At 31.6% G+C, this 25,011-nt stretch overlaps 4 protein-coding genes across 7 annotated transcripts in view; all 4 read left to right on the top strand.

The window, feature by feature from the left end:
- Positions 1 to 1,907: 1,907 nt before the first annotated feature.
- LOC109542145 (transmembrane protein 64) lies at positions 1,908 to 6,139 on the top strand (the record flags this gene model as incomplete). Its single annotated transcript, XM_019911224.2, is given in 4 exon segments — positions 1,908 to 2,574; positions 4,089 to 4,291; positions 4,367 to 4,528; positions 5,090 to 6,139. Coding segments are annotated over 4 exon segments (807 nt in total). The 3' UTR covers positions 5,207 to 6,139.
- Positions 6,140 to 14,080: 7,941 nt separating this feature from the next.
- On the top strand, positions 14,081 to 18,222 carry LOC109542143. Its single transcript, XM_019911222.2, has 6 exons — positions 14,081 to 14,451; positions 14,628 to 14,805; positions 14,869 to 14,968; positions 15,030 to 15,131; positions 16,146 to 16,301; positions 17,885 to 18,222. Exons 1-6 carry the CDS (start codon positions 14,118 to 14,120, stop codon positions 17,957 to 17,959), a joined length of 945 nt encoding a protein of 314 aa, XP_019766781.2. The 5' UTR covers positions 14,081 to 14,117; the 3' UTR covers positions 17,960 to 18,222.
- Positions 18,223 to 21,771: 3,549 nt separating this feature from the next.
- Positions 21,772 to 23,829, top strand: LOC125504270 (odorant receptor 67a-like). The gene is made up of 5 exons (XM_048666022.1): positions 21,772 to 21,938; positions 22,000 to 22,099; positions 22,168 to 22,269; positions 22,961 to 23,116; positions 23,552 to 23,829. The coding sequence occupies exons 1-5, from the start codon at positions 21,859 to 21,861 to the stop codon at positions 23,621 to 23,623; spliced, it is 510 nt and encodes a 169-aa protein (XP_048521979.1). The 5' UTR covers positions 21,772 to 21,858; the 3' UTR covers positions 23,624 to 23,829.
- A 689-nt stretch (positions 23,830 to 24,518) lies between these two features.
- LOC125504269 (voltage-dependent calcium channel subunit alpha-2/delta-3-like) overlaps positions 24,519 to 25,011 on the top strand; it is a 28,398-nt gene continuing 27,905 nt past the window's right edge. For all 4 annotated transcript variants that reach the window (XM_048666016.1, XM_048666018.1, XM_048666017.1 and 1 more), the window contains exon 1: positions 24,519 to 25,006. In XM_048666016.1, the coding sequence (XP_048521973.1) occupies positions 24,897 to 25,006 (110 nt within the window). In that variant the 5' untranslated portion in view covers positions 24,519 to 24,896. The remainder of the gene's footprint in view (positions 25,007 to 25,011) is intronic.

The raw sequence follows: 25,011 nt of genomic DNA on the forward strand, positions 1-25,011 counted from the left end.
GCCCATAATATATTAAAGGTAGTAGGACATCATCCCTCCTTATACAAATTTACTCGAACTGATATGGCTGCCGCTATAATGCAAGTAATATCCGGACCTCTCTGTTTCAAGATTGTTTTTTGTGCAAGACTGACTCCTATTCCATTTGGACTTCAAAATACCATATTTGCGGTATGTAAAATTTATATTATCAAATCTCAAAACAATTCTTCTCTCACGAATTACGTACAATTTATACTTTTTCAGTTAAGTAATGTGAGTGCCAAAGTTTACCATATCGCATCACTTTTTGGACTGTTTCCTGCTCAGTTAGTGGCAGTTTATATTGGATCCACACTCAGATCAATGCAGGATGTGATATAAAATAACCATATATCATCAGCCACTTACTTTTTTGCAGCATTGCAGGTAACAAAAATTTAACGACGGATTTCTGGGGTCGAAAGAATACGGAGACAGAAATACAGGAGGCCAAAGTTATGTTTTTACATTTGTCTTTTGCTAAATAACATCATGTTCGACATAAGAACGGGTACACAGTCTTCTTATGTCAAAGAATTAGCACCCTGAGGAAGGCGGTAATAAAACACCGAAAGCTATGTAGCTAAAAAGATTTTCCTTTTTCTTTTTCACCACTGCCCAGACCGAATCCCCAAGAAAGTCAACCATCTTTCAATTATTCCTTTTCAGGGGTAATAGGAGCTCACTTAGGAAGAAAAACATTAAAAATGTTTTTTCAATTATTTCTAGAAGATATTAACAGTTGAAAATCGAATTTCAACTTTGTTATTACGTATTATTTTGAAATTGTCCCATTTTTAATTGCTGGCATATTGGAATACATAAGGATTAAAAAAATACGTTTGCTTCAAATTACGCACATTTTTTATATTAAAAAAGTTCTTTCTCTTCTACAATTTATTGATGAAAATTCAAAGCGCAATGATGTTTTTTGTCATTAACAGATCGTTTCAGGTAGATAGCCTTTGTCAATAATAACAATGCATTTAAAAATGTGACTTACTTTGAAGCTCCTTTCACGAATTTGCGGATATATGCGATTAGTTCTGGGGAAATGCCACAGTAACATAGCCAAAAGCTGTAAGAACTCACGCCAACAAAGGGCTAGCGACACTGGAAGGAACGTCAATAGATGTTCGGGTTCCAGAGAAACAAGTATTGGGGATAATTGCACCAAAGCGTTGATTGAAAGAGTATATACTCTTTCAATCAACGACCAGAGCTTTCCATGGGTACTCAGAGCATTGAACAACAACTGACACTTTCCCAGGCACCAAATAAATACCAGGGAAGGGTTCCTACACACAGCACAAGGACACATTAAACCAATGGATTGCTGAACACCGGTACAAATTGATCAGGAGTTAATTAACCGAATACGAGAAGAGTGGGTAATAAGGTGATTACATCCGTGATACACAGGGACTAACTTGTTTGGAGACGTTAAAGAGACGTGTTAAAGATGCAAATGTATGTTTATTTATAAACTGTAAATATATCAATTCAAGGTTATGAGGACAATAATTGACATTTCGAAAAAGTACGTTGCGACGTTCAACGAATCCTGTTGAATTTACCGTTGACCCTTGTCTATTTTATTGCCACTTTCTGTATAATTCAAAGGTTACTGGAGTTTTTAATAATTACGAAGCAACCGGTATATATTTACGTAATGTTCATTAGGCACATTACGTTGAAAAACATTGTTGCCGTCTTTCTGAAATAGTTTTTTGCAAATGTCTCAGTTTTTAATGTCAATTATTTTTTCTTGCTATTTTTTCTGTACATCCTCCTAAAACATCGCCAGACAAAACCTCCGGAGGAATAACGCTAATTTTRCATCGCCCTGTATGCAGATAAAATAAAATAATCAGCAAKYGAGCKWYGTCGAAGATTCGCATTAGTTTATTGACATTAATTAATGCCAGCTAATCAATTAAAAATATATAAACAGAGATATTTYSTTTAACACTAATGAATAAGTAAACATTTACTGCGATGTGATGTTAGATAGAAAAATGTGTAAAATACATGAGACGCTCCGTATCAACTGAATCCAATCGAAAATTTAGGTTATGTGGTTTGTTTACGATATCTCATATGTAGCTGTGAAATATACATTTATTATTCTAGTCATAGTTCAGAGAGATTCAGTGCATCAGTAGTCAAGTATGTGTAAAAAGAAATAGGCCTGTGGTGTATTTAAGAAGCAGTTGATACGGAAAACAATGAACGTTCCCATTGAAAACTATGAGAACTCATTCGAGACGTCCAGGCAAAGATGTTTCAGATTTCGTTCATCACTCTATTTCCTCTCTATAGGACGAATCTTAGCAATATTGTCCACTCTAGTTGTTATAGGATTTGTTCTGGTGCTCTGCAAGGCCTACATTAAGTTTGTTTTACTGTGGCTCGAAAAGCAAGACGGTATCGTTATAGCAGCTACAATTTGTGTACTTTTTGTGATAGTTTCCCTTCCTATCAGTGTAGGCTACATAGTTTTAGTTTTAGCCTCTGGATATTTATTTGGAATTGCCAATGGACTGTTACTGGGTAAGTGCATAAGCTCATTAGTTACAAATTTCAGCAAATAATCACCATCAACTCTACATGATATGTAAATACCATAGATTAACTAAGTACTGCTACTATACCAAAGGAATTGCTAAGTGAATTATTGTCAATGATTAAGAATAAAATCAGAGCTCGAACTGCACCTATTTTCTTAGAATACAAGACTTTGTTCCACTAACTTTCCTATTTTTTGTCACAAAAATAATATTAAACTTGTCTATAAAATGGCTTGGCTTGTATGGCTCTGAAGCCATAAAATGAGCTGCTAAAACCAGTTTTTTGTTAATTTATTCCACACTGATGATTTTCACATTTATCATACTTATGTTTTACACATTCGGCTCAAGCAATAAAATTCGTTGGTAGGTTTGTTTAAAGTTGAAAATATAATCTGCTCACACATTTTTTATCGTATTTATTTTCGGTCGAACATGTGTTCTGTTGCGTTTTGATCATGTGATTTTAAAAGCCGAATCTCAAACCTTGCACATGAACATTATTTAATTGTTTTACAAAATTCTGTTACAGGAGATCTAATATCACGGTTAATTATTGTAATTTACGACATAATAGTATCTTTACATTACATTAATAACCATATATACCATATAATATATATATATATATATATTGTGGATGTAACACAAAAAAGTTTATCAATTTCGTTTTCTTGTAAGTACTTGTCGTCTTTTTAATCTTATCGTAGGTATGCTTTTGCTTTTATGTTTTAAAGGTAGTTCTTATGTTTTTGCCACGTTTTATTTGAAAGTTCTGGAACTAATGGAAAAAACGGTGTCTAATGCGTTTACTTTCATTTCATCTTTCGGAAAGTAGCTAAATGTATACATTATATTTACTATGTTTGAATCTACATATGTATCAGTTAAATTCAGAAAAAAATGAATAATTTTCACTCAAACATTTTTCGTTCATCAAAATTAATATTTGTCTACGGATATGCGGCCAACAAAGTGCGTGTCGGGAAATCAAACTGACCATTATTCCCACCAAACTCAAATATAAACTTTAAGAGTGACTAAATCACTTAAGTCCTTAAATCTTAATTTCCAAGTAATCCTTGGCCATATTTGTCTAAGCAACTATTTGGAGATAAACTCGAAATTTTAATGCATTTCGCCCTCAAGACAATAATAGTTAGAAGGACTTACATGCTTACAGACTGCATTATAAATGTTGAAAATTCATCTCTTGGAACTTCCAAGCGCCAACACAGCATTGCAGGGGAGCAGGTTCCTTAAAATAAAAATATACTTGTTAAAAGGCATTATTTGTTACGCTTAAAGTAGCAGTTTTCTTACTATAACTAAATTAAAACATCGATTCATTTGTATCATATCATCATAAATATTCTACTTAAATAAAAAAATCACGTTTGTAATATGTAAAATATTTGTTCTAACATCATTTAGAAACAGCTAAATACAAAATTTACTCAGCATTTTAATAAGCTAAAGGTTATTTATTGATTTCAGTGGTTTGTGGGGCAAATACCGGACTATTCATCGCCCATAATATATTAAAGGTAGTAGGACATCATCCCTCCTTATACAAATTTACTCGAACTGATATGGCTGCCGCTATAATGCAAGTAATATCCGGACCTCTCTGTTTCAAGATTGTTTTTTGTGCAAGACTGACTCCTATTCCATTTGGACTTCAAAATACCATATTTGCGGTATGTAAAATTTATATTATCAAATCTCAAAACAATTCTTCTCTCACGAATTACGTACAATTTATACTTTTTCAGTTAAGTAATGTGAGTGCCAAAGTTTACCATATCGCATCACTTTTTGGACTGTTTCCTGCTCAGTTAGTGGCAGTTTATATTGGATCCACACTCAGATCAATGCAGGATGTGATAGAAAATAACCATATATCATCAGCCACTTACTTTTTTGCAGCATTGCAGGTAACAAATTTTTTCTATACTCAAATTTACGTCATTATTTGTAAGAAGTACGGGAAAATTACCAACCGTTTGATACTTAAAAGATTTTAATTCAACTCGTTTTCAATTAGATACATTCGAATGTGTATCAAAGTTTGTTCATTAAGTTAAAAGTTAAGAAATTGAAAATAAATGTGTACAATTTAAAATATCAAGCTTAATGTAGCACTGATTTTACATACTCTAATGTAAAACTCCCAAAACACTGTCTGCAATCTACTTTGCGCTAAGGATTAGTTAAAAGACCAACTTTTTCGAATAACGAAATATTCGAAAATTATATAAATTTTAGTCGTTTTCAAATAAACGATAGCAAAGAATTGCGCTTAAAAACATTTGAGCTGCTTACAAATGCACTATGTGATAATAAAAAAGAACTATGTCTAATAATGACATGCATTTTAAACACAGTGTGGGAGAAAATAAATTCCATTCGTTTTTCATTTTTATTCTTTATTCGTAATATCCTGAAGCTGTTGAAAACTATTTATTGGTTATTTAATATATTGTGTATTATTTCAGTTAATATGTGGAGCCTCTCTAATCATTTGGATAGGAAGTAAAGCTAGGACTGAGTTGCTGAAGGTTTTGGCAGAAGCTGAAAACTCTAATAAAACAACTTCCTATTCAATAGTGTGATATTTTTTGCTTACACTTATTTATTGTTCTAAGTCATCTAGTTTTAATAATTATCCTGATCTATACATGACTGATGTTTTCTCACCAGTGTTTCACTTCAGAATTCTCAGATGTGTCTCAAATTACTACAGAAAATGGATTATATATCATTTTTGTCTTCCGACACACACCAACTAAATATAATGCTTTACATATTTTTTGTAAGCCAGTAACATACTAGTGAGGGATTATTGAGTGAACTATTTATTTTTACTCGTTATTAGAATAGTAAGTTTTCTAATTGCTGCATTTATTTATTATTTGTGCATTTCTTGTGTGAAAAGCATTACTTACATAAATGCTTTCTGCCAAGGCTTTAATACTGATATGATCATATGTTCTATAAAATCAGTAGGCATTTTAAAACAATGAGGCCAGTTCAATTTTTTATTGCACTCAATTCGAATGAATGATTAAGATCATGGACAGAATCTTATCAAATTTTAAAATTAGAAGCTTCACATACAGATGTGCATTATTTCCAATTTGGAGCTTGCTTTAAGCACCACACACAAACGTTTGCTTTACAAGAGAATATACGACTAATTTAGCACAGTTAAAATGACAAAAAATTAGCCGATATTTAAAGCCTATTATTTCTAGCGATGTGCTTCTAAATTAAGATTAGGTTTCTTTCTATGCAACAACAAACGTATTTTGCATACAAAATTTGACATTTCTATGGTGCTTTTAAGTAGGTTTTCAAAATTTGTTTTTGTACTTGACACATGAATTGAATAGGGTGCAATATCAATTGAACTGACAAACATAAACATTGACCAAATATACCACGTCTAAGTCAGATATCTGTGTTGTACGAATAGCATATTTTTAATGGTTAGTATTTTTTTAAATAATAAATTCAGCAAATTCAAAATACATATATCAAATCAACAGTATTTTTATTTTCACGCCGTTACTTCTTTTTTTTGTTTACTGGAAAACCTATTTTACTAGTCTTATGATCATTTTATTTATTGTAATCCTGTAATTTGGGAATAAATATTAATCAGATCATCTAAAGGGTTTTCCAATAAGAGGTTTCATTTTGAATAGCCTGTTATTTGGTCAGCTATCAATTTTGACGGTGTCATCATTTGACATTTTACAAGTAAAAACTGCGTCATTTTTCGCGAGTTCTACTACCGATGGGGGCGCTGCGAAACGTCAAATTACACTTTGCCGACTGTTAAGACTTGGCTATCTATTGGAGTTGGTAAACAAGCGAAAAGTAGAGTTGCAATCGCGACAAAAATGAACGAATTGAATAAAAAAAACACAAATGAAAAGCTTGCAAAAGTTGATTAGATCAAAACAAGTCAAATTTAGATGTAAACACCACTGTGACACCAATGTCAACAAAACAAGTGTCAAATTACTAGTAAAAATAAAATTACAATTTGTACTTATAATTTTAGCCACCAGAGAGCGTTTGGACTTTTGAACTCCCGAATTAAAAATGGTACGATACACGATTCAACAAGCACTGAAGTTGTTAAAATTCACTGAAAAGATGGTGACAATTTTGTAGTCACAGTTCGAAAAACTAAAGCACTTTTCAGTCGTGGTGAAGCACCTTCTCGCCCGGCAATAGTAAAACTGGTGGAAAAATTTCAGATGTTGCGACAAGTTAGTGATGTGACGAATTGAAACTTGTGCGTCGCTCAAGAAGAACTGAGAATATTGCTATTGTAGCCCGTAGTGATAAAGAAAACTCAGGTTTCTCCATTCCTCGTCGATCTTTGCAATTAGAAATTATACCGTATCTTAAGATATATACATAAAAACTTAAGTTTTAAGGCTTTTAAAGTTCAGTTAACACAAGAACTCAAGCCGGTTGATTATCATAAACGTCGTCTCTTCGCTGATTAGGTCCTGCAAATGCATCAAAATGATCCGGATTTTCATCGGAAAATAATTTTCAGTAATGAGGGGTAATAATTGGGGCCCATAAAATCCAAGAATGATTGCTGAAAAGCCTCTCAACGACATCTTCAACGTATCGCTGTTTGGTGCAGTTTTGGGCTGGCAGTGATTGGACCTTATTTTTTCGAAAGTGAGGCTGGTGTAACTGTTATGGTGAATGGATTGCGCTACTGAGCTATGATTAATTATTTTTTTATGGCCGAAATTAGATGATATTGATGTGGACGACGTTTATTTTCAGCAAGACGGCGCTACGTGCCACACAAGCAACGGAGCAATCGCAATATTGCAAGAAAAGTTTCCTGACCGCGTTTTTTCTCGAAGAGGTGATCACAATTGGCCACCGAGATCTTGTGATTTAACACCTTTAGACTTTTTCTTTGGGACCACGCGAAAGGTAAGGTATATGCCAATGCTCCACAATCTTATTGAGTTTCGATTTTATTCCACATTCCTTCAGGAGTGGAACAACTCATAAGGTTGTAGTGTGGGCTCTTGAGAATAGAACCGAGCAACATCATGAGTGCTTGATTTGAGCGTTTTTCCCATTCCTTGAGCATTACTTCTTTGTCTTCTGCAGGCTTCGCTTCTGTGCCGTTTACGAATCGATATAGATCTTTCGCTTTTAGAGCAATCACGATACCGAATTTCCAAATCGTGAAATTCTTGTCTCTAATATCTCTGTCAGCCATCGTGATTGAGCAGAGAGTCACTTGCACTAAACACAGAATTTAAGTATCACCGAACTTCACTAAACCAGCTTGGTCTATTAACAATATATTATCGCGCAGTGGAAGCGTGCTGGGCCCATAACCTATTGAGTTTCTTCCGAACAATTGATCACACAGAGTAATGATAATAAATGTTTATTGAACGTGATAATAACAAAAGACAAAAAACGTCTGAGTAAAGTGACAACCTCCGGGAAAGTAACTGCGTTTAGTTGGTCGTAACGATATTCAAACGTTTTTTGTCTTTTGTTATTATCACGTTCAATAAACATTTATTATCATTACTCTGTGTGATAAATTGAGTACCTCGGAAAAAAGTCAATAAATCTATTCAAGACCTTAAAGATGCAATTCGTGAATTACGTTCGTTATCGAGGACATACAACCGCAAATGTGTGAATTGGTCATGTAAAATTTCATGAAAAGGATATGCCATGGAGGTCATTTGGTTTATATCGTTTTCAAATGTTAATGGCATACCTTCCTCTTTACAATAAAATAGACATTCATTGATATATTTTTTTAAATATTGGTTTTTTAAATGAAGGAATAATGACAAATCCTTTACAAGAAAAAACTTCTTATATCTGATTGAGCAACAGCTACACTAAAATGTAAACATTTTAATGATTTTAAGTTTTTTAAAATTTTTCAGTTTAAATTGCAGCCGATCAGTGTACTTTCTTATACATTTTATGAAATTATATTTACTTAAGTAATAAAATGTACACATTTTCAGATATATTGCTATGGGCATGTCTTGACCCCGCAACTTCTGAGTATTCGCCTTCAAGCGTTACTTTATTTAATCGTAAGATTTTATCCATGCAAAAGGATTATTAGAGACTCTGCCATGTATTATTAGTATTTATATGACCGCAAAAATATTTTCCCGTTTTCATATTGTTTAAAGCAACAAACGTTCCCATTGATAAAATTTCCCTACAACAGACCTGCAAGTAAAAACAACAAAAAAACACGTCTATTCTATGAATCACTTCAATTTGTTGCCATAATGTAAAGAATCCATCCTCAAAAGACAAGGCGATTCATAACCTTATGGACACAGAGCAGCGGCGTATCTCTTCTGTTTGCGTAAAATCTACAGGGTGTGTTAAAATAGGGATAGCTGACGAGTTAATTAATTTTTTGTTTTACTTTAATTTAATTTACTATAATTGACGTTTATCTGCCGTAAGCTAATCCAAATAAAAATACGCAAAAATGTAAGGAATATTTCAATTTATTATAAAATTAATTTCTTTCACAAAAAAATGCGAACAAAGGGATGCAAAAAAATAATGATAACGAAAAAACTGCAAGAGATCAGAAAATTCTAATAATAAATTGAACAACAAATTTAAAAATTTGTTCGGTCCAAGTCACTGGCGCACCACAAAAAAGTTCGGGGTGTAAAATAGGGTATGCCCCTAGAAAAAATTACACCCTGCAGATTTTCACAACTAGTGGCCTTTCCTACGGGTCTAAACATTAGCCTCCGTTAAAAATATGCGCAAAATATCTTATACACTGTAGGAGAAAAAATACCAACATTTTTTTAAAACTTTAACGCCCTGTATCTTCTTAACCATGGGCCTGAGAAAGAAAACTTAAATGAAAACTCGATTTATTTTGAGGTCATCTACACGCCCCTGCTCTGTGTCCATAAGCTTGTGAATCACCCTGTATATTGAGTACTCAATATGTATGCTGAGTTAATCAATGGTGTAAGTAATTATTTTGTTTTAATCAATAGCTTTTAAACAGTTCAAAAACCACTAAAAGACTCTAGACTGTTTATAATATACACGTTAAAAACTTTGCTAAAGCTACGTTAGGAAGTACTTTTAGCTTTAGGAACTAGATGCAACAAAAATATTTAAAATTACATGAAAAATTAATTAGGTATTGCAATCGCAGATTTGTGTTCGAGCTTGGTTCGGAGGTCGTTGAGTAACTAAAAATATTAATAAATTACAAAAAGCGCACATTAAATGTTTCATGGGTTTTTACTTAATTGCGGTTATAAAATATTCCAAGAAAGTACCCAATTTAATGTTGAATTTTTACTGAAGTAAAAGGAACGTTTAGTCAATTACCTAAAACCCTCATGTATTGAATTTTCGATCATATCTAATATGTGTTATTAAGCCATTGCGCAATCTGCCCCTAAGCCAATTTCCAGAAAATTAATTAAAATCATTATAGCAGTGGTATATAAATAAGGCAGTTTCTGTTAGAGAATAATGTTAGAAGTATTTCTGTGACTTTCGGACATACACAAAGGCTGAATTAATGGATTATTTTGATTTAAACTATAGAATTTCAGCTTTCTTTCTGTTGATACCCCCCAAGATATCTATTCTGAAAATTATATATTGGATTGTAGCAGTACCACATTTTTTCTTAATATGTGGCTCGGCGTTTTTGGAAATCGGTAAACTGTTTATGGGTGGCAGTGGTGAATTTAGCTCCAACATCCTAAATTTGGGGATATCCGCATTACATTTATGTGCAACCAACAGGTAATCGTTGATATTAGTGTCTCATATATGTGGTAAGTATTTTTTAATACACAGGGTGTTGTAGGGTTTCAAGATGGTTCTTAATCAAAAACGAATTCGAAGTTATCTTAGCAAATCTGAGAAAAATTAACACAGACTTTTCTTTATTTGATTATCAAAGTCATCAATCAGGCTTTAAAATGGATGCAAATGAACCAGAGTATGTATTATTATCTTATACGAGTACAATATGAAATTTTGAGTTCGTTTTTCTCCCCCCGAAAAAATAAGTTATCGTCATATAAGTAAGAGTACTTGCGCAGTTTGATTAATGCTAAAAAATAGCAGAGTATTTTTTGTCTATTATACTTTTACCTAGGACCCGAACCGAATCGAAATATATGTTCCATTCCGGTTCCGCTCCAAGGCAACCAACAATCTACGGTCCGATTCGGTTAAGAAAATATTTTCCAATTCGCTTCAGTTCCGGTTCCGGTTTTTTTTTGTTAATTTCGGTTCCAAAATCTATGTAGATCCTCTATCTAGGATCCTATTATGTTTTTCCTTGCTTGCTGTATTCTACAAGATAAAAGATGCGCCAACGATCCACTGCTTCATACTGTACTTCGACTGGTTGTACGGTAAATACAATCGTGGTATTTTTGAAAAGCATTTTTACTGAGTTTTCTGACTAGTGCTTTTTTCTTTGATTCCGTGTTCACTCAGTCCACTATTTTCTTAACCAATTCCTATTACTTCAGTCTTATTTCCGTTTAAAGATTTTTCTCTCCGGCTTGTGCCTTTACACTCTTCACAATCTTTTGGGGAGTTTAAAGTTTTGATGTGAATTTTTTCAGTTCATGGTAAGGGCCAGATTCGGAATTGGAAGAATTGCACTTTTGTAAGAACATATCAGTCTAGTACATAACGACTTTAAATGTCACTTTGCTCTTCTACTTGATTGTCGCCTAAAACTACCTTACACCGAGGGTCCAAAAGTTTCCCAGCAAGAATCACTTCATTTTTTAACAGCATAACTTTTCTTTTCTCCATTTTTCTGAAGATAGCTATTGGATGAACTAGTTTTCTTTAATAATAACTTGCATTCTTGTCAGTAGCCCTAGAAACTGTTATAACCAACAACTATTAGATAATAATAAAAAACATATTATTTACGAATAGCGTTAGAAACGTAGTTGAAAATTGACATAAACATGAAATAAATAAAAATAAAAGAAGTTGAAAGTTTTAAACAATTATACGTATTGTGACACTTCCCGAACCATCTTTGAATCTAAAATTCGCTTTCAATTTTTGATACCGAGAGGGAAATTTTCAAAAAGCCAAGTATTAATTTCTTTCAGACATTACGAGCTGTTCCGAAAAACAACTGAATGAAAATATTTCGGTTCCGGTTCAGCCCTTAACTAGTGTGTTAATATAAAATATGTGGGTTCAGTTTCGGTTCCCGTCGAGAACAAAACCGCTTCTGTTCCGGTTTTGAGTCCATATCGGTTCCTGTTCGGATCCCTGACTTTTATTAAGAATATCGAGAATTTATTGAAAACCCTTACATTAAGTATTCGTGAAGATGTTCATTAAAAATATTGTAAGGTACTATACATAGTAGCTCAGCGTCCATTTTAAAAGATAATTTTTTTTCTAAAAATTGAACATATAAAGTGTGTGCCAAACGCAAATAATGCGAAAGTATTTTGATGGAGCTGCAAAACGGTTAAATTTATAAAAAATCCTTGGACTTTTTAAGCAATGCCTTATCACAGATCAACCAAACTTAGAACATCATTAGCTTTCGCATGCGTTTTGATTATCAAAAATAAGAAAAATGTATCTAAATTAGATTATTAGATATAGAAGGTAAAAGATTATTGAAAGTTGGGAAGGATGTAGGAATATTGGGACAATAGTTTGAGCGCGATTTCCGACTCTGGAACATTGTTTTGTGCTTTTTAAAAAAAATTAATAGTTTTTTTAAGTATTAAAAATACCTACAATATAAGACAAACTAAATTAAAATCCGTTGATTTGTTTACTCAAAAAACAAAAAAACAGCCGCCCATTTTAGGGTTTTTTTGTAATTTTCCATAATTAATTTAGTTTTTCTTCAAAAAAATTTTTTTTTGAAGGTCGTTGTACACTTTATAGGTGATATAAATTTTAGCTTAAAATATTCATAACTTTTTGTTCATCTCCATTTGTTATTAAAAAAGGCTGTTGCCAGATTCTAACTAATTTTTTGTTGATACGTAGGAGCGACTTCTCCAAGGATCTATTTTACTCATAAAGAGTTATATACTACAAGTTACAATAAATAAAAAGTTGATTAATTGCCAAATATCAACCGCGGGACAGCTGGAAGCGCCGCTCACACAAACTTCGGATTTTGAACTTAATGTTTAAACAATTTACCATTCAGTAATTAAATTTTACTTTATTGTACGTTGTAGTATAACTTTTGACGAGTAAAATGAAGCCTCAGAGGAGGCCCTCCGTCGTGTCAAGAAAAACTTATTTATAATCTGGCAAGAGCCCTTTTTACATAACAAATAGGAATTAACAAAAAGTTATGAATATTTTAAATTAAAATTTATACCACTTAGTATATACGACCACTATAATAAGGTATACAAAGACCTTCAAAAAAGTTGTAGTACGATTTTTTTGAAGCAAAAAACAGCAGCACTTAAAAAAACGTAAAACGTAAAAGTTTCATTTTTTGAGTAAACAAATGACCGTATTTTAATTCAGTTGATCTCATTTTGCGGGTATTTTTAATACCTGAATAAAAGTATTAAGATTAAGATTAGAGATCATTCTTACCAGCTTTCAAAAAGTTGGCGCCCTATCCTCCATTTTCTACCCACTGGTCCTCAAGAAGTTCACTACATTTTCACAAACCTCTTAATCATTTAATTATTCGATTATTCATGCTTTACTTGGCAGTTCGATTTCAATTTGTTTATTGTTGACATTTTTGTAAAAAGTTCCTTTTCGCATGGCAATATTTCCAAAGGCAAATTTCACGATCCAACTTCCAACGAAAGTCAATTTTAGTCAACAACTAAAAAGAAAACTAAACGAAAAACGCTCCAATTGGCAATCTCTCACGAACCTAATTTTAAATTGAGAGCCATTTATATTTGTCTCAATTTCACTCAGCTGCAGTGATTAATGCACAACGACAAAATTAAAATTAATAGCGGAATTAATTGTGTTTTTCAAAAAATAATTGCCTAAGCAAAAAAGTGTTAATAAATCACTTAAAAATGAAACTGAATTTTCTGAAATTTCAACTAATTAAAAATGTCCTTTAGAAGTTCTGATTTCAAGAACTGTTCCGCTACAAGCGCAATTTGAGGTGCGGCGCAGTGAGGTGCGATAAGCTGTAACTCACTAACTCACAGAGCGGCATCAACTCACACACAACACAGTGTTAGCCAGGCCTATTCCAAACAACTTCCAAGAATATTTTACCTTCATCTATTTAGTGCTCGGAAAACAATTTAATCCGACTGGACTAAATGTATAATAATTTTAAACAAATGTAACATTTGTGAAGAATACACAATGAGGAATATATTGGACAGATGGCATGGAGGAATCTCAACTGCACTCAGGCAACAGGTTTTAAACTTCGATATGCAGACGATACAGCGTCATCAGCTATTTCGTAGGAATTATTTTCAAATAATGTCATTCTTCTCACGAGTATCTTCTTCATATTTCAGAAACGCAATTATTAAATACAAGACGACCAAGCTTTTGGAAACTAAACGATATTGTCTGGGAATATTTTTGACATTTCTGATCAACGTTGCGTTGAATATATCCATATCCTATGCAATAAATTATGGCAACCCTTTATATGAAAAGTGGAATCCACTTCTCAACAAAACCTCTGTTTATCGAGATTATCCATATCCATTATTATATCCATTTGATACATCGGTTTCAGATGGACATTACTTGCTCGGATTTTTTTATCAGCCCTATGCATTCTTTTGCTTAATGTGTGCATTTTTCTGTAAGTATTTCCTTAGATAATAAATGTAAGTATACATAGAGAGTGGTTAAATTTCATAACGTGTAAAAAGTAGGAAACATATTTTTTTAATTATTCTTACGTATGAGGAATGAAGGAAGTTCTTACATTACCACCTTGAAGAAATACTTTCACATTTATTCTAAGCACATTTTTAGGTATTGAATATTTATGTGTTGGTACCATAATACACTTGACCACACACGTAAATATACTGGGATACGCTTTTAGTTATGTGGATGAAAATATTGATCCAATGTTGGATTACAGCAAAGTTATTATGCTGAAGGAAAAACGAATAATCAAATTGAGCGGGGAACTAAAGGAAATTTACAAGTAACTAATCCGCGCAGCAAATTAGAACATTATTTAATATTTCATTATAAATTCTGTTTTTAGCTGTGCTAAGGAGTTAAACGCCGTCTTTTCTGGACAACTATTAATGCAAGAATTTTTAATGAGTACTGTTATGTGTTGTTGTGTGTACAGAGTTACTACGGTATGTAGATAACCAGATAATTTTAAATCTATAAATTATGCCTAAACAATGCCTTTTTAAGAATATATCTACCGCGGAAATTGGGTATTTGTCAACAATGGTTGCAGTATGTGTCGCAGAGATGTTTACTGTCTCTTGGTTTAATCAGTGCTTTACGCTGGAGGTAATTATTGGTTCCTTAAAGTTGCACTACCCGCATAACAAAATCATTAAAGTACTTTATTTGCTTCAGTTTTACGAATGTTCATTATTTTGATGTCATCAGATCGAATTGTTCAATCTTGAACATATTAGGAATCTTGAAAGATAAAATAATATGTAAAACTTGATAAGTATTTCAGTGTAACTAAACTGTGAACACTTTTTTAGAATCGAAACATATTTAAGACACAATATTTTGGAACATGTATTAATATTATATTACCTAAGTGATGTTAGTACTAATTTTGCGTATAGAAATTAATTAAAAACAATTATATCATCAAAGGCAATACATTTTAGGATTGCTTCGAGTGCGAAGAAGATCAGATTTTAGCATTAATGAAATTAATTAATTTGTAGAGCATGAAGCTTATGTGGAAAAAATATCGCAAATCCAGAAAAAAACGAAATGCATAGTATTTATGCGAATTGCTTCCAAGTATGAATTAGTTGCTTTTATTGGAATATTTTTTTATCTTTTCTGGAAGAAACCCAGGAAAGAAAAAATATAATAACAATTACGCGCAGTCAGGAAATAAATCAAAATTGTGCATATTTATGTTTTTTCCAATTATCTCAATATCTGTAGATAATCTTTAGATTATTTCAGAATTTGCAGTTTATACATATATTTCGTGTTTTATCTTTACCAATTACTTTCACTAGTTTAAAAGTCCATATTCATTGGTCTACATGGGTCAAAAATTCCATTATTCCATAGCAATAAAAAATAATAAAGGAAATATACCTGAATGGACAACGGGTATTGCATAATTTCTATAATTTTTATTATTGTCCTTACTGTTTCAAGCAGTAGGAAATTAAGTAATACTTGAAAGATCGAGCGATCGTAGATGAACTACTATTAAAAATTATTCCTTTTTATATTAATGAAAATTGTGAAATTTACCAACGTACAAAGCACAATGTACAAAATACATTCGAATCAGATCTAATGAAAAAAATATGTTTTCAGCTTTTCAAGATACAACAACGCATTTACGAATTGGAATGGATAGATTACCCTCCAAAATTAAGAAGAGTGTTGCTCTTTTTAATGTGCCGTGTGCAGAAACCGTTTAACTTCACTATGGGTTTTGGGTTCCCTTTAGACGTCAATGTTTTTTTATCAGTAAGTAAAATTTGACCAAAATCCGTGCTTTCCATCAGCTCAAAAATAATCAATAAACTTCCACGCATGTTAGAAGAGAAGGAAATTAGAAAACAAATGCAATTTGCAATAATATAGCAATGTGTGATAAATAGTTGACAGCATATCAGCTCTATTGGTCCTATTATAAGTTATAGTCATTTGTTGAGATTTTTAAATTAATTTGTTTCAAATATTTGCTTAATTTATCGAGGTGTTAAATCGTTGAAAATATTCGGAATCAGATTAAATCGTCACTGTTTGTAGTAGTTTCCATGTAGTGTACTTTCGATAATCAGCAATAATTTGTCTTGTTTGTCAGCAATCATATTTTACAACACTAATTATACTTTTCATACAAGTTTGTAATTACGAATTTAATTTAATTTTGTGCCAAATCCATTTTTTAAACATCACACGACAGGGCATTCGCATTTTCTATCAACAGCATATTATTAACACAAGCTATATTTTTTAAATTACTTCTCTTTGAACGTTTACCCACCACTACCCAGAAACACACATGCGAAACTATTTAAACTGTTGGTATGGAAAATCCACTATATTGAATGACAACAGCTAAARACTGAATGTTTTGTACTTAGTAGTTGTAAAATATGCACTAAAAATTAMTTAAGAATTGAGCTTATAGGACGCTTGTARCCAGAGATGCGTRTAGCTGTACAAAYAAACAAATCGTCAACAMATTTTCTTCACAATTTGTTCTTGATTTGTATAATGTTATGGTGCATTATGAGTAAGACCGGATTTTACGATTGTCTTTACTAGGCTAAAAACAGATCCTAAAACAAACGATTGACTTCTATTTAAAGCACTTGTTCTAATCCTAAGTAAAATGRTACTCAAATAYTGCGCKATCAAATACAGTGTGTTTTAGAGTTGAAAGTAGAAGACAAGAGCTATGTTTCCGATATTGTAAAATAAAAAATAAAACGATGGTTGTTATATTAAAAAAAATATTATTAATTTTCTTGTGGAGCTYATACATATTTCCGAAAGACAAAAATGCACTTCTTTTAGTAAGTAARAAAATACATTACTTTAGTAAACGTTCTAATTAGTCAAAACAAAGATATTTTGATTTATTTTGGCGTTTTTAAACCATTAATAGTTAACTTTGTTTTAAAATTAGCACTTTTATACAGGAAAAGAAGCATTTACATTCTTGTTTGTATCCAATCGTTCTTAAGATTTTGTAAATTCAGCTCTATAACACAGCTTGTAGCACATTTTGATGAATAGCTTTCTAGACTTTCCGTTAGTAACAATAAGTCGTTATCAAAATTATATGGCAATATTTTTCTTTTGCGTATTGTAATTGGAGTTCATCGATATTATTTTAATGAAATGGTTAAGGGTATTGTGCCATTGTATTAAAAACTTATGTTTTTGTGTCATTTGCGTTTTCCTACTTCAATTTAAAATACTTTTATAAAATTTTGTTCGATGAATCAACTGATCATCAATCAACTTTAAGCACAAGTGACTCACATTTGAACATTTGAATTTATCTATTAAAGAGTAAAAAATTAATTTTTTTGCAGATGATCAAAACATCATACTCATTCTACACTTTAATCACCCGATCCGGCTCGAAATTCTCCAATGAAGACGTTTGAAATATAAAACAATGAAAAAACTATGGCTGGATATGCGGCATCAAATCGTACTCTTATCTAGTTAGGCTGTAAGCATTCATTTAAAAATCATAATTGATTAAAACATTTTGTTTCATAATGAAGAAATTGTGGATGATAGCTCTTCGAGACAAATAAGAAATAAGACATGGGCACGAGTTGGACATCTTATTATAATGTGGAAGCACATTATATCGAATGTTAATGTGTTATAATAGTAAATTGAAGTAAAATTCACTAAAATACGAAAAGGCACATTTTATTTTACTCGGTTCTTTTCGCATGCCTTCTTTTATTGGACTGAACAATTCTCAGAAGTTTGATCTTATAGTATTCTGCACATCTAAAGTAATAAACCTAAATACATATATTGTCAATACAAAAGACGGCATTTTATCAGATATTATTACTAGAAAAGTTTTCATTTTCTTCAAAAATGCTCCTGCTAGGGTTACTACAAGCAGATTTGAAAAACTTTAATCTATGTACCTTTTTAATCATTAAACTAAGATGTTGATTCTATATAGGATATTTCATTGGTAAGTTTCGCTTTGTGTATGCTGTGGAAATTAACAACAAGGAGGAACTGCGGAAAAAATGCAAACGCGGTGCAACTGTGGCAAGGCAAAGAGAAATATTCCCGCTAAAATTAGAAAAGCTTTTGACAATTTCCTGAAAAAAGCCACGGAAAGTATCGAGATTTCTCTAAATACTTTGAATTACTGTAAACATTTTTACAAACATTTGTAGATGTAAATATTGCTACACAATTTACAGATTTTTTTATTTTCTAAGAATAATTTTTTAGATAAAATTTTATACTAACAATGTTTCCTTGTCTAAATCGTTTTTTTCTGATTTACCTTAATCTGATAAATGTACGTTAATTTGTAAAGTTGTAAAAGCAATTCCTTTTAATTAATATAGTACTAGAAGAAATAACTCGCGAAATTGGAAAATGTGCTTTATTTGACTTAGTTTTGGAATTCTCACTCACAGATTAACAGGGCCTTGTTTTTGGATATTTAAAAATTAAACCATTTCTTGTTCACTGAATTTTTTCAATCGGGAACTGAATTTTTAGTTCGCCCAATTTGCACTAACCCAAACAAAAATCCCTTAAAATGTAAGACAAAAAACATTGGTTAATGATTACCGTTTTATCTACTTGGTCTAATGTAATTAGATAATTCTATAAAGTAAGTACCTAATTATTACTTACATTATTTATAATTATTATAAATTTATTATGAAATGTAAAACTTTTTCCCAATTATCTCCATATAACTAACTTTTGGTCAAACCCCAATACCTTTATATTATTAAGCAATAACATTCAGCTAGCTTCGAAAGGCATAATTAAAATCAATCTAAAAAATCCCAATAGCTGATATATAAATGAGGGGCAGGTAAGAATTGCTAGGCAGTTTATGCTGATTGCGATGTCTGATTCTTCAGATTATTTCGACTTAAATTATAAGATTTCCACTTGGTTCCTATTGATTCCCCCCAAAAAGTTTACGTTAAAAATAATATATTGGATCATTGCAACACCCCATTTTATCCTAGCATGTGGCTCTGCGTTTTTGGAGATCAGCAAACTTTTTATAGGAGGTAGTGGCGAATTTAGCGCAAACATCTTGAACTTGGGAGTATCGGCGTTACATTTTATGGCGGTTAATAGGTAAAATTATAATAAGAAATAATGAAATTAATCAACAGAGGAATATTCTAGAGTGTCAAGATGGTTATTTAAAAAAGGAGAGTTTGACATAATTTTAGAACGAATAAGGAAACTTAGCATGGATTACTCTTTGTTTGAGTATCAGAGTAATTGTCTAGAGTCCAATGAAAACCAACCAAACCAACCAGTACAACCAACAATAAGGCGAGTATTTGTTGCTGAAGCAGAAATGTTAATATTGTTGTTCTGTTTTTGCTAACATTGATATTATTGCAGAAACCCAATTGTCGAATATAAACTGGAAAAAATGGAGAAATCCAAAATACATTGCCTCCGCATCACTATCGTGTTTTTAATTTACGTGGTCTTGAACTTATCCATATCATACGCATTTAATTATATGGGCCCTACTTATGAGAAATGGAATCCTGCTCGTAATAAAACATTTGTTTACCGAGATTATCCGTATCCACTCTGGTATCCATTTGATACGTCGATTTCCGATGGATATTATTTGCTGGGATTCTTCTATCAGCCCTATGCCTTCTTTTTTATAATGGCCGCATTTTTATGTAAGTATTTATGCCTATTAATGTATGTGTTTTATCTACGGGATCCTCAGTTGATATTATAAAGCCGAATGTTCAATTATAGCATCCGACGATTGAATATTGATGATGACCGAGAAAAATAATATATATACGATACGATACATCTTTAAGCAAATATTTTTCAAAATAAGTTTTTTTCTTTTCGACAATTAAAAAAATTGCATCTGCAAGCAGTTTAATTTATATAGAGGGTGAGCTAAATTATAGATCAAACCGAGAACTATATTTTAGTAAATTATTTAATTTAGTTCGATGGTTGATTAATTATGCTCCAATAAAGTACCGACCATTCACACGTCGCAGTTTCTTCAGAAAGGCTTAAAAATACCTTAGTTTTGATAGAGAGAAACTCCAAAAAAGGAGGTGAGAGTAAAGAATGGAGGGTTTGGCCTATCAATAGCTCTTCACAATGTTAAATAATTGATACATTTTTGTATGAACATGAATTTAATATGCAAGAATAGGCGTTTGCAAAAAAAATTGCCTCGACATACGCCTTTAAAAGAATAGTTAAAGACCTCGTCTCCAAGAGGCTGTTAACGCAACCTGTATTTGATTAATAAGATTTAATATGATATAATAATAAAATAAGATGTGATAGATTTATAATAAAATTTTCGAACATTAAAGTTTTAAAAATCGTCAAAAATTTCATGAAGCGTGTTCTGAAATTTCAAACCCTAAAACCTCAAGAGCTGGTAGAAGTGTAACGGATGATTGGATTTCGAAAAAGCGCATCTCCCAAACGGTTGAAAGTGTATATTGACTCTATAGAAAAATTTCTCTAGACTTTTCGTGGGCTATATTTCGCTAATCAAGTTTATGAGATGTTCTTAACAGATCCGAAAATATATTTTCGAGAACCCGTAGCATAAAGTCTCTCCTCAGGTGACTTTAAAAAGTTCGTTACACAACATGATCTTGGCAATATACCTCGTTTTTACTACTTAGCTTTTATCAGAAATTCGTATCATCTCAAACGTTAGAAGCCAAAATTCGGATTATTCGGTTCACCGATAATAAATATATGAGTATTATTTCGGATTGGAATTTTAGTGTGGCTTATTATCGATCATTTGGGACATATGGAATAGCTATCACTGTTTCCCATTTTGAAGCACAAGTACTTACATGGAAATCTTTCCACCGCTATTAATTTATCAATAATTTTATTATGAGTTATTATTGATTTATATTATCTATAGAATAAAATAGATTGAATAGAATAAAATGGAAATAAATAACCGGTTTAAAAATATTTGTTAACACTTTTGAGATAATTTTATCATTTCAACAGACCAGTAGTTTTTACCTCTAAAAAATGAAGAATGTAATGAGAACCACGTCTTATATATGTGGTATAATAAACAAATACCAATGTTACAATGACAGATTGTTTATCACATTGCACAAATGAACGGTTTCCTTAAAAATGAACAGAAAAAGTGAGAAAATTTAAATTACCATTTGCTCATAAAATGTTTTCAGCTATTGAAGACTTATCTGTGGCTGCAATTATACATTTAACCACACATATCAAAATTTTGGGATATGCTTTTGGGTACGTGGATCACAACATTAACCCGATGTTAGAGCACCATGAAATTATTGAGCTGAAACAACAACGAATAATAAAGTTAATCAACGATTTGAAGGAAATTTACAAGTAACTATTTACTCTTGAACAAAACGGCTTTGTATAAATGTTATATGATCTGCAATTTTAGATGTGCTGAAATATTAAATTCATATCTCTCTGATCAGCTGCTAATTCAAGAATTTTTAATGAGCATTGTTATTTGCTGTTCTGTATACAGAGTCACTGTGGTAAGTTAATAACGAATACATAGAATTTTAACAAAGTAAAGTACATGGAAACTATAAATTTATTAAAGGTTACTTCCAGCACCGAGATGAGCTATTTATCGACCATGGCTGTGATTATTGGTGCGGATATGTTTATCGTTTCCTGGTATAATCAAGGGTTTACATTGGAGGTAGGCTTTAATTGATCATAAAACCTTATTAAATTTACTTAATTTTTTATGCTGCATACACCTCATGCAATTAGCCCCGAGCTATTTGTGGTCAAGTTCAGAAAAACTGTCGATATGGATATTATGACTATCAAAAGGAAATCGATGACTTAAATTTATTCTGTTCTTCTAATATGAAACCAAACATTCAATTTAATACACACGACGCTAGTGATTTGTCCATGATATTGGACATACAACTCGAAAATTTGGTCAAAGTTACAAAAAGTGTAAAACTGGATTGAAAGCAAATGCGTTAACTAATGGAGATTTGATTTCTAACATTTGTAATGTAAATTTTTGATATTTCGAATTGTTAAAGTGGGAACAATATTAAAAAGTTTTAAACCGTTGAAAAATACTTAATCTAATAATAACAATAAACAATCTAAATAATAACAAGGAATTAAATTCGAATTTGACCTATATTTTCATTAATTAATCGTTTACGTCAATTAATTATTACTTGCGAATATAAAATATAATTTTTTTTTAATAAACACTTACGTAGGCAACAGAATTAAAAACAAACCGCAAGCTAATCATTATTAAACCGACCCAAAAGTAATACGATGCTAAAAAATAGTTCTTATTAGAAAAAATTTTCAATCTAATTTATATGGTTGATTTTAAATAGATACGTACTTTTTAGGTTTTCGAATTGCAACATCGCATTTACGAGTTAGAATGGATAGATTATCAGCCAAAATTAAGGAAACTATTGCTGTTTTTAATGTGTCGAGTGCAAAAGCCATTTCATTTTACCATGGGATTCGGATTTCCTTTGGACGCCCGTGTGTTCTTATCAGTAAGTGAAAGAGTAATATCGTGTTTTAAATACGTTAATTTTGTGTGAAAAAAATGGATTAATCCAATATAACATAATTGTACTAATGTCGAAAGCATATTTTACATATTAATAATTTCCTAACTGTTCAATTTATTTTATTAGGACAGTTCAGGAGACAATCAGTTTTTTTGGACATGTTAAGGACACTTTTTGTGCTTAAATGCTTTATTGAAAACGCAATATATTTTAGAGAAAGTAGTAGAAATATAATATGGTCACTGGTTTGCTGAAAATAAACAGAAACCGAAGAAATGTTATGAAAAAACATTATGCAGGAAAAAATAGACATTATTTAAAATTTGCTACTTTTCAGATCTGTTTTTCTTGCATAGTTTTTTAATATGTAGAAGGATATTGTAAAATCTATAGCTAAAGATTTCCTCCTTTTTGTAGATGATAAAAATGTCTTATTCATTTTACACTTTAATCACTCGATCCAGCCAGAAATTAACAGCGAATACATAAAGATTTTAAATGTCAAAGATGACGAAGTACGAGCATCCCGATACTAAGAGGCAAATTTTATTTATTACAATATTTAAATGCATTTATTCTAGTAATATAAGAGCAAGAATGTAACTCACTCTTTAGGACTTCTCTAGGACTTAGACTTTAGAATTGTTAAAACGTTTACAAATAAATCAAGAATGACAGCAGTTTTACAAAACTTATAATGTGCACCATTTATTTCCCTTGTTTGAGCAACGGTTTATTGTTCAAGCCTTTACATGGTTTCTCATTAAAATTTTCTCATGGCCTTCCGTTCTTAGCAAAAAAAAATAGATGTTCCAAACTTGCCTAGACACGAAATGCATTCGGAAAATTAATACGGGATATATCATTAAATTAGAAAAAGTTGGAACAATTAATTATTCTTATTTTATCTTGCCAATATTATTATATTCAAAAATTATATCCACTAGTATTATATCCAAAATTATGCGTTCGGTTTTCTGCGAATATCTCAGTTTTTCGACCTAATCATTTTCTTCTGTAGCCCAAATCCTCCCATTAAACACCTCCATATTTTCTTTTACAGAGTTTAATATTTTCATATGAAATAAATTAATATTTTGTTATAATAGATACAAACATGATGGATTTTAAATCCCACTGACAAACCATAAAAATACACCAAATACTAATTGCGACGTAATAAACAAAGACTCACAATAACATGTTTAAATAATCAAACATATTTCAAGTAAATATAGCTATTTTCCAGTTTAATTGAGCGAATAACATACTTATAGTCGCTACGGAATTTCTATAAAAAACGCAAATGCAGAATAAATACATCGTTTTTTCGAAAATAATTGTTGTAGGATTATTGTCGCGCATACCAAAACTTTTCGAGTCTATCCTATAGCGCAGACAATATCGGATGTGTTTCTGGGAGAGAACTGGTGCGCGCAACTTCGAAATATCGATTCGCCCTACTGAAACTCCCGCATTCTCCCGTATTCGCAGAAAAACGATTCCTGCCATTGAAAACACCGACTTAATCCAATTTAGTTCAACACGATTCAAAGTCAAAATTTAAGCGTTCTCATAAGTGCTTGTTAAAGTGTAGAGTAGTGAAACGATCTTTCAATTGTACCATAATAAACAATCGCCATTGCAATAACATACCCACACCAAGACGGAAAACCGGGAGAATTGATGTGAAAAAAAATCGATTTTATTCGGATTGATCGCATTTTTATCATTCCAGTTTCGTATTTCGTGGCTGCGAGAAATGAAACATCGAAAAAATGTTTTCATAACTATGTTTTTGTGTATGTCGTCTTTTGGATTAGCGCAAGATGAAAACAGGGATACTAAACAACATCCTGAACTCTCCAAAGTGTAAG

The sequence above is a fragment of the Dendroctonus ponderosae genome, unplaced genomic scaffold, assembly GCF_020466585.1.
Source record: "Dendroctonus ponderosae isolate FM_Combo_2020 unplaced genomic scaffold, Dpon_F_20191213v2 Dpon_F_20191213_4, whole genome shotgun sequence".
NCBI lineage: Eukaryota > Metazoa > Arthropoda > Insecta > Coleoptera > Curculionidae > Dendroctonus > Dendroctonus ponderosae.

Bases quoted from the DNA above. Each gene is read 5' to 3' on its own strand.
- LOC109542143 (XM_019911222.2), top strand. From the start codon at position 14,118: ATGTCATTCTTCTCACGAGTATCTTCTTCATATTTCAGAAACGCAATT. The intron at 14,806-14,868 runs GTAACTAATCCG...TTCTGTTTTTAG, and splicing joins GAACTAAAGGAAATTTACAA to CTGTGCTAAGGAGTTAAACG. The intron at 15,132-16,145 runs GTAATTATTGGT...ATATGTTTTCAG, and splicing joins ATCAGTGCTTTACGCTGGAG to CTTTTCAAGATACAACAACG.
- LOC125504270 (XM_048666022.1), top strand. From the start codon at position 21,859: ATGTTAGAGCACCATGAAATTATTGAGCTGAAACAACAACGAATAATA. The intron at 21,939-21,999 runs GTAACTATTTAC...CTGCAATTTTAG, and splicing joins GATTTGAAGGAAATTTACAA to ATGTGCTGAAATATTAAATT. The intron at 23,117-23,551 runs GTAAGTGAAAGA...TCCTTTTTGTAG, and splicing joins ACGCCCGTGTGTTCTTATCA to ATGATAAAAATGTCTTATTC.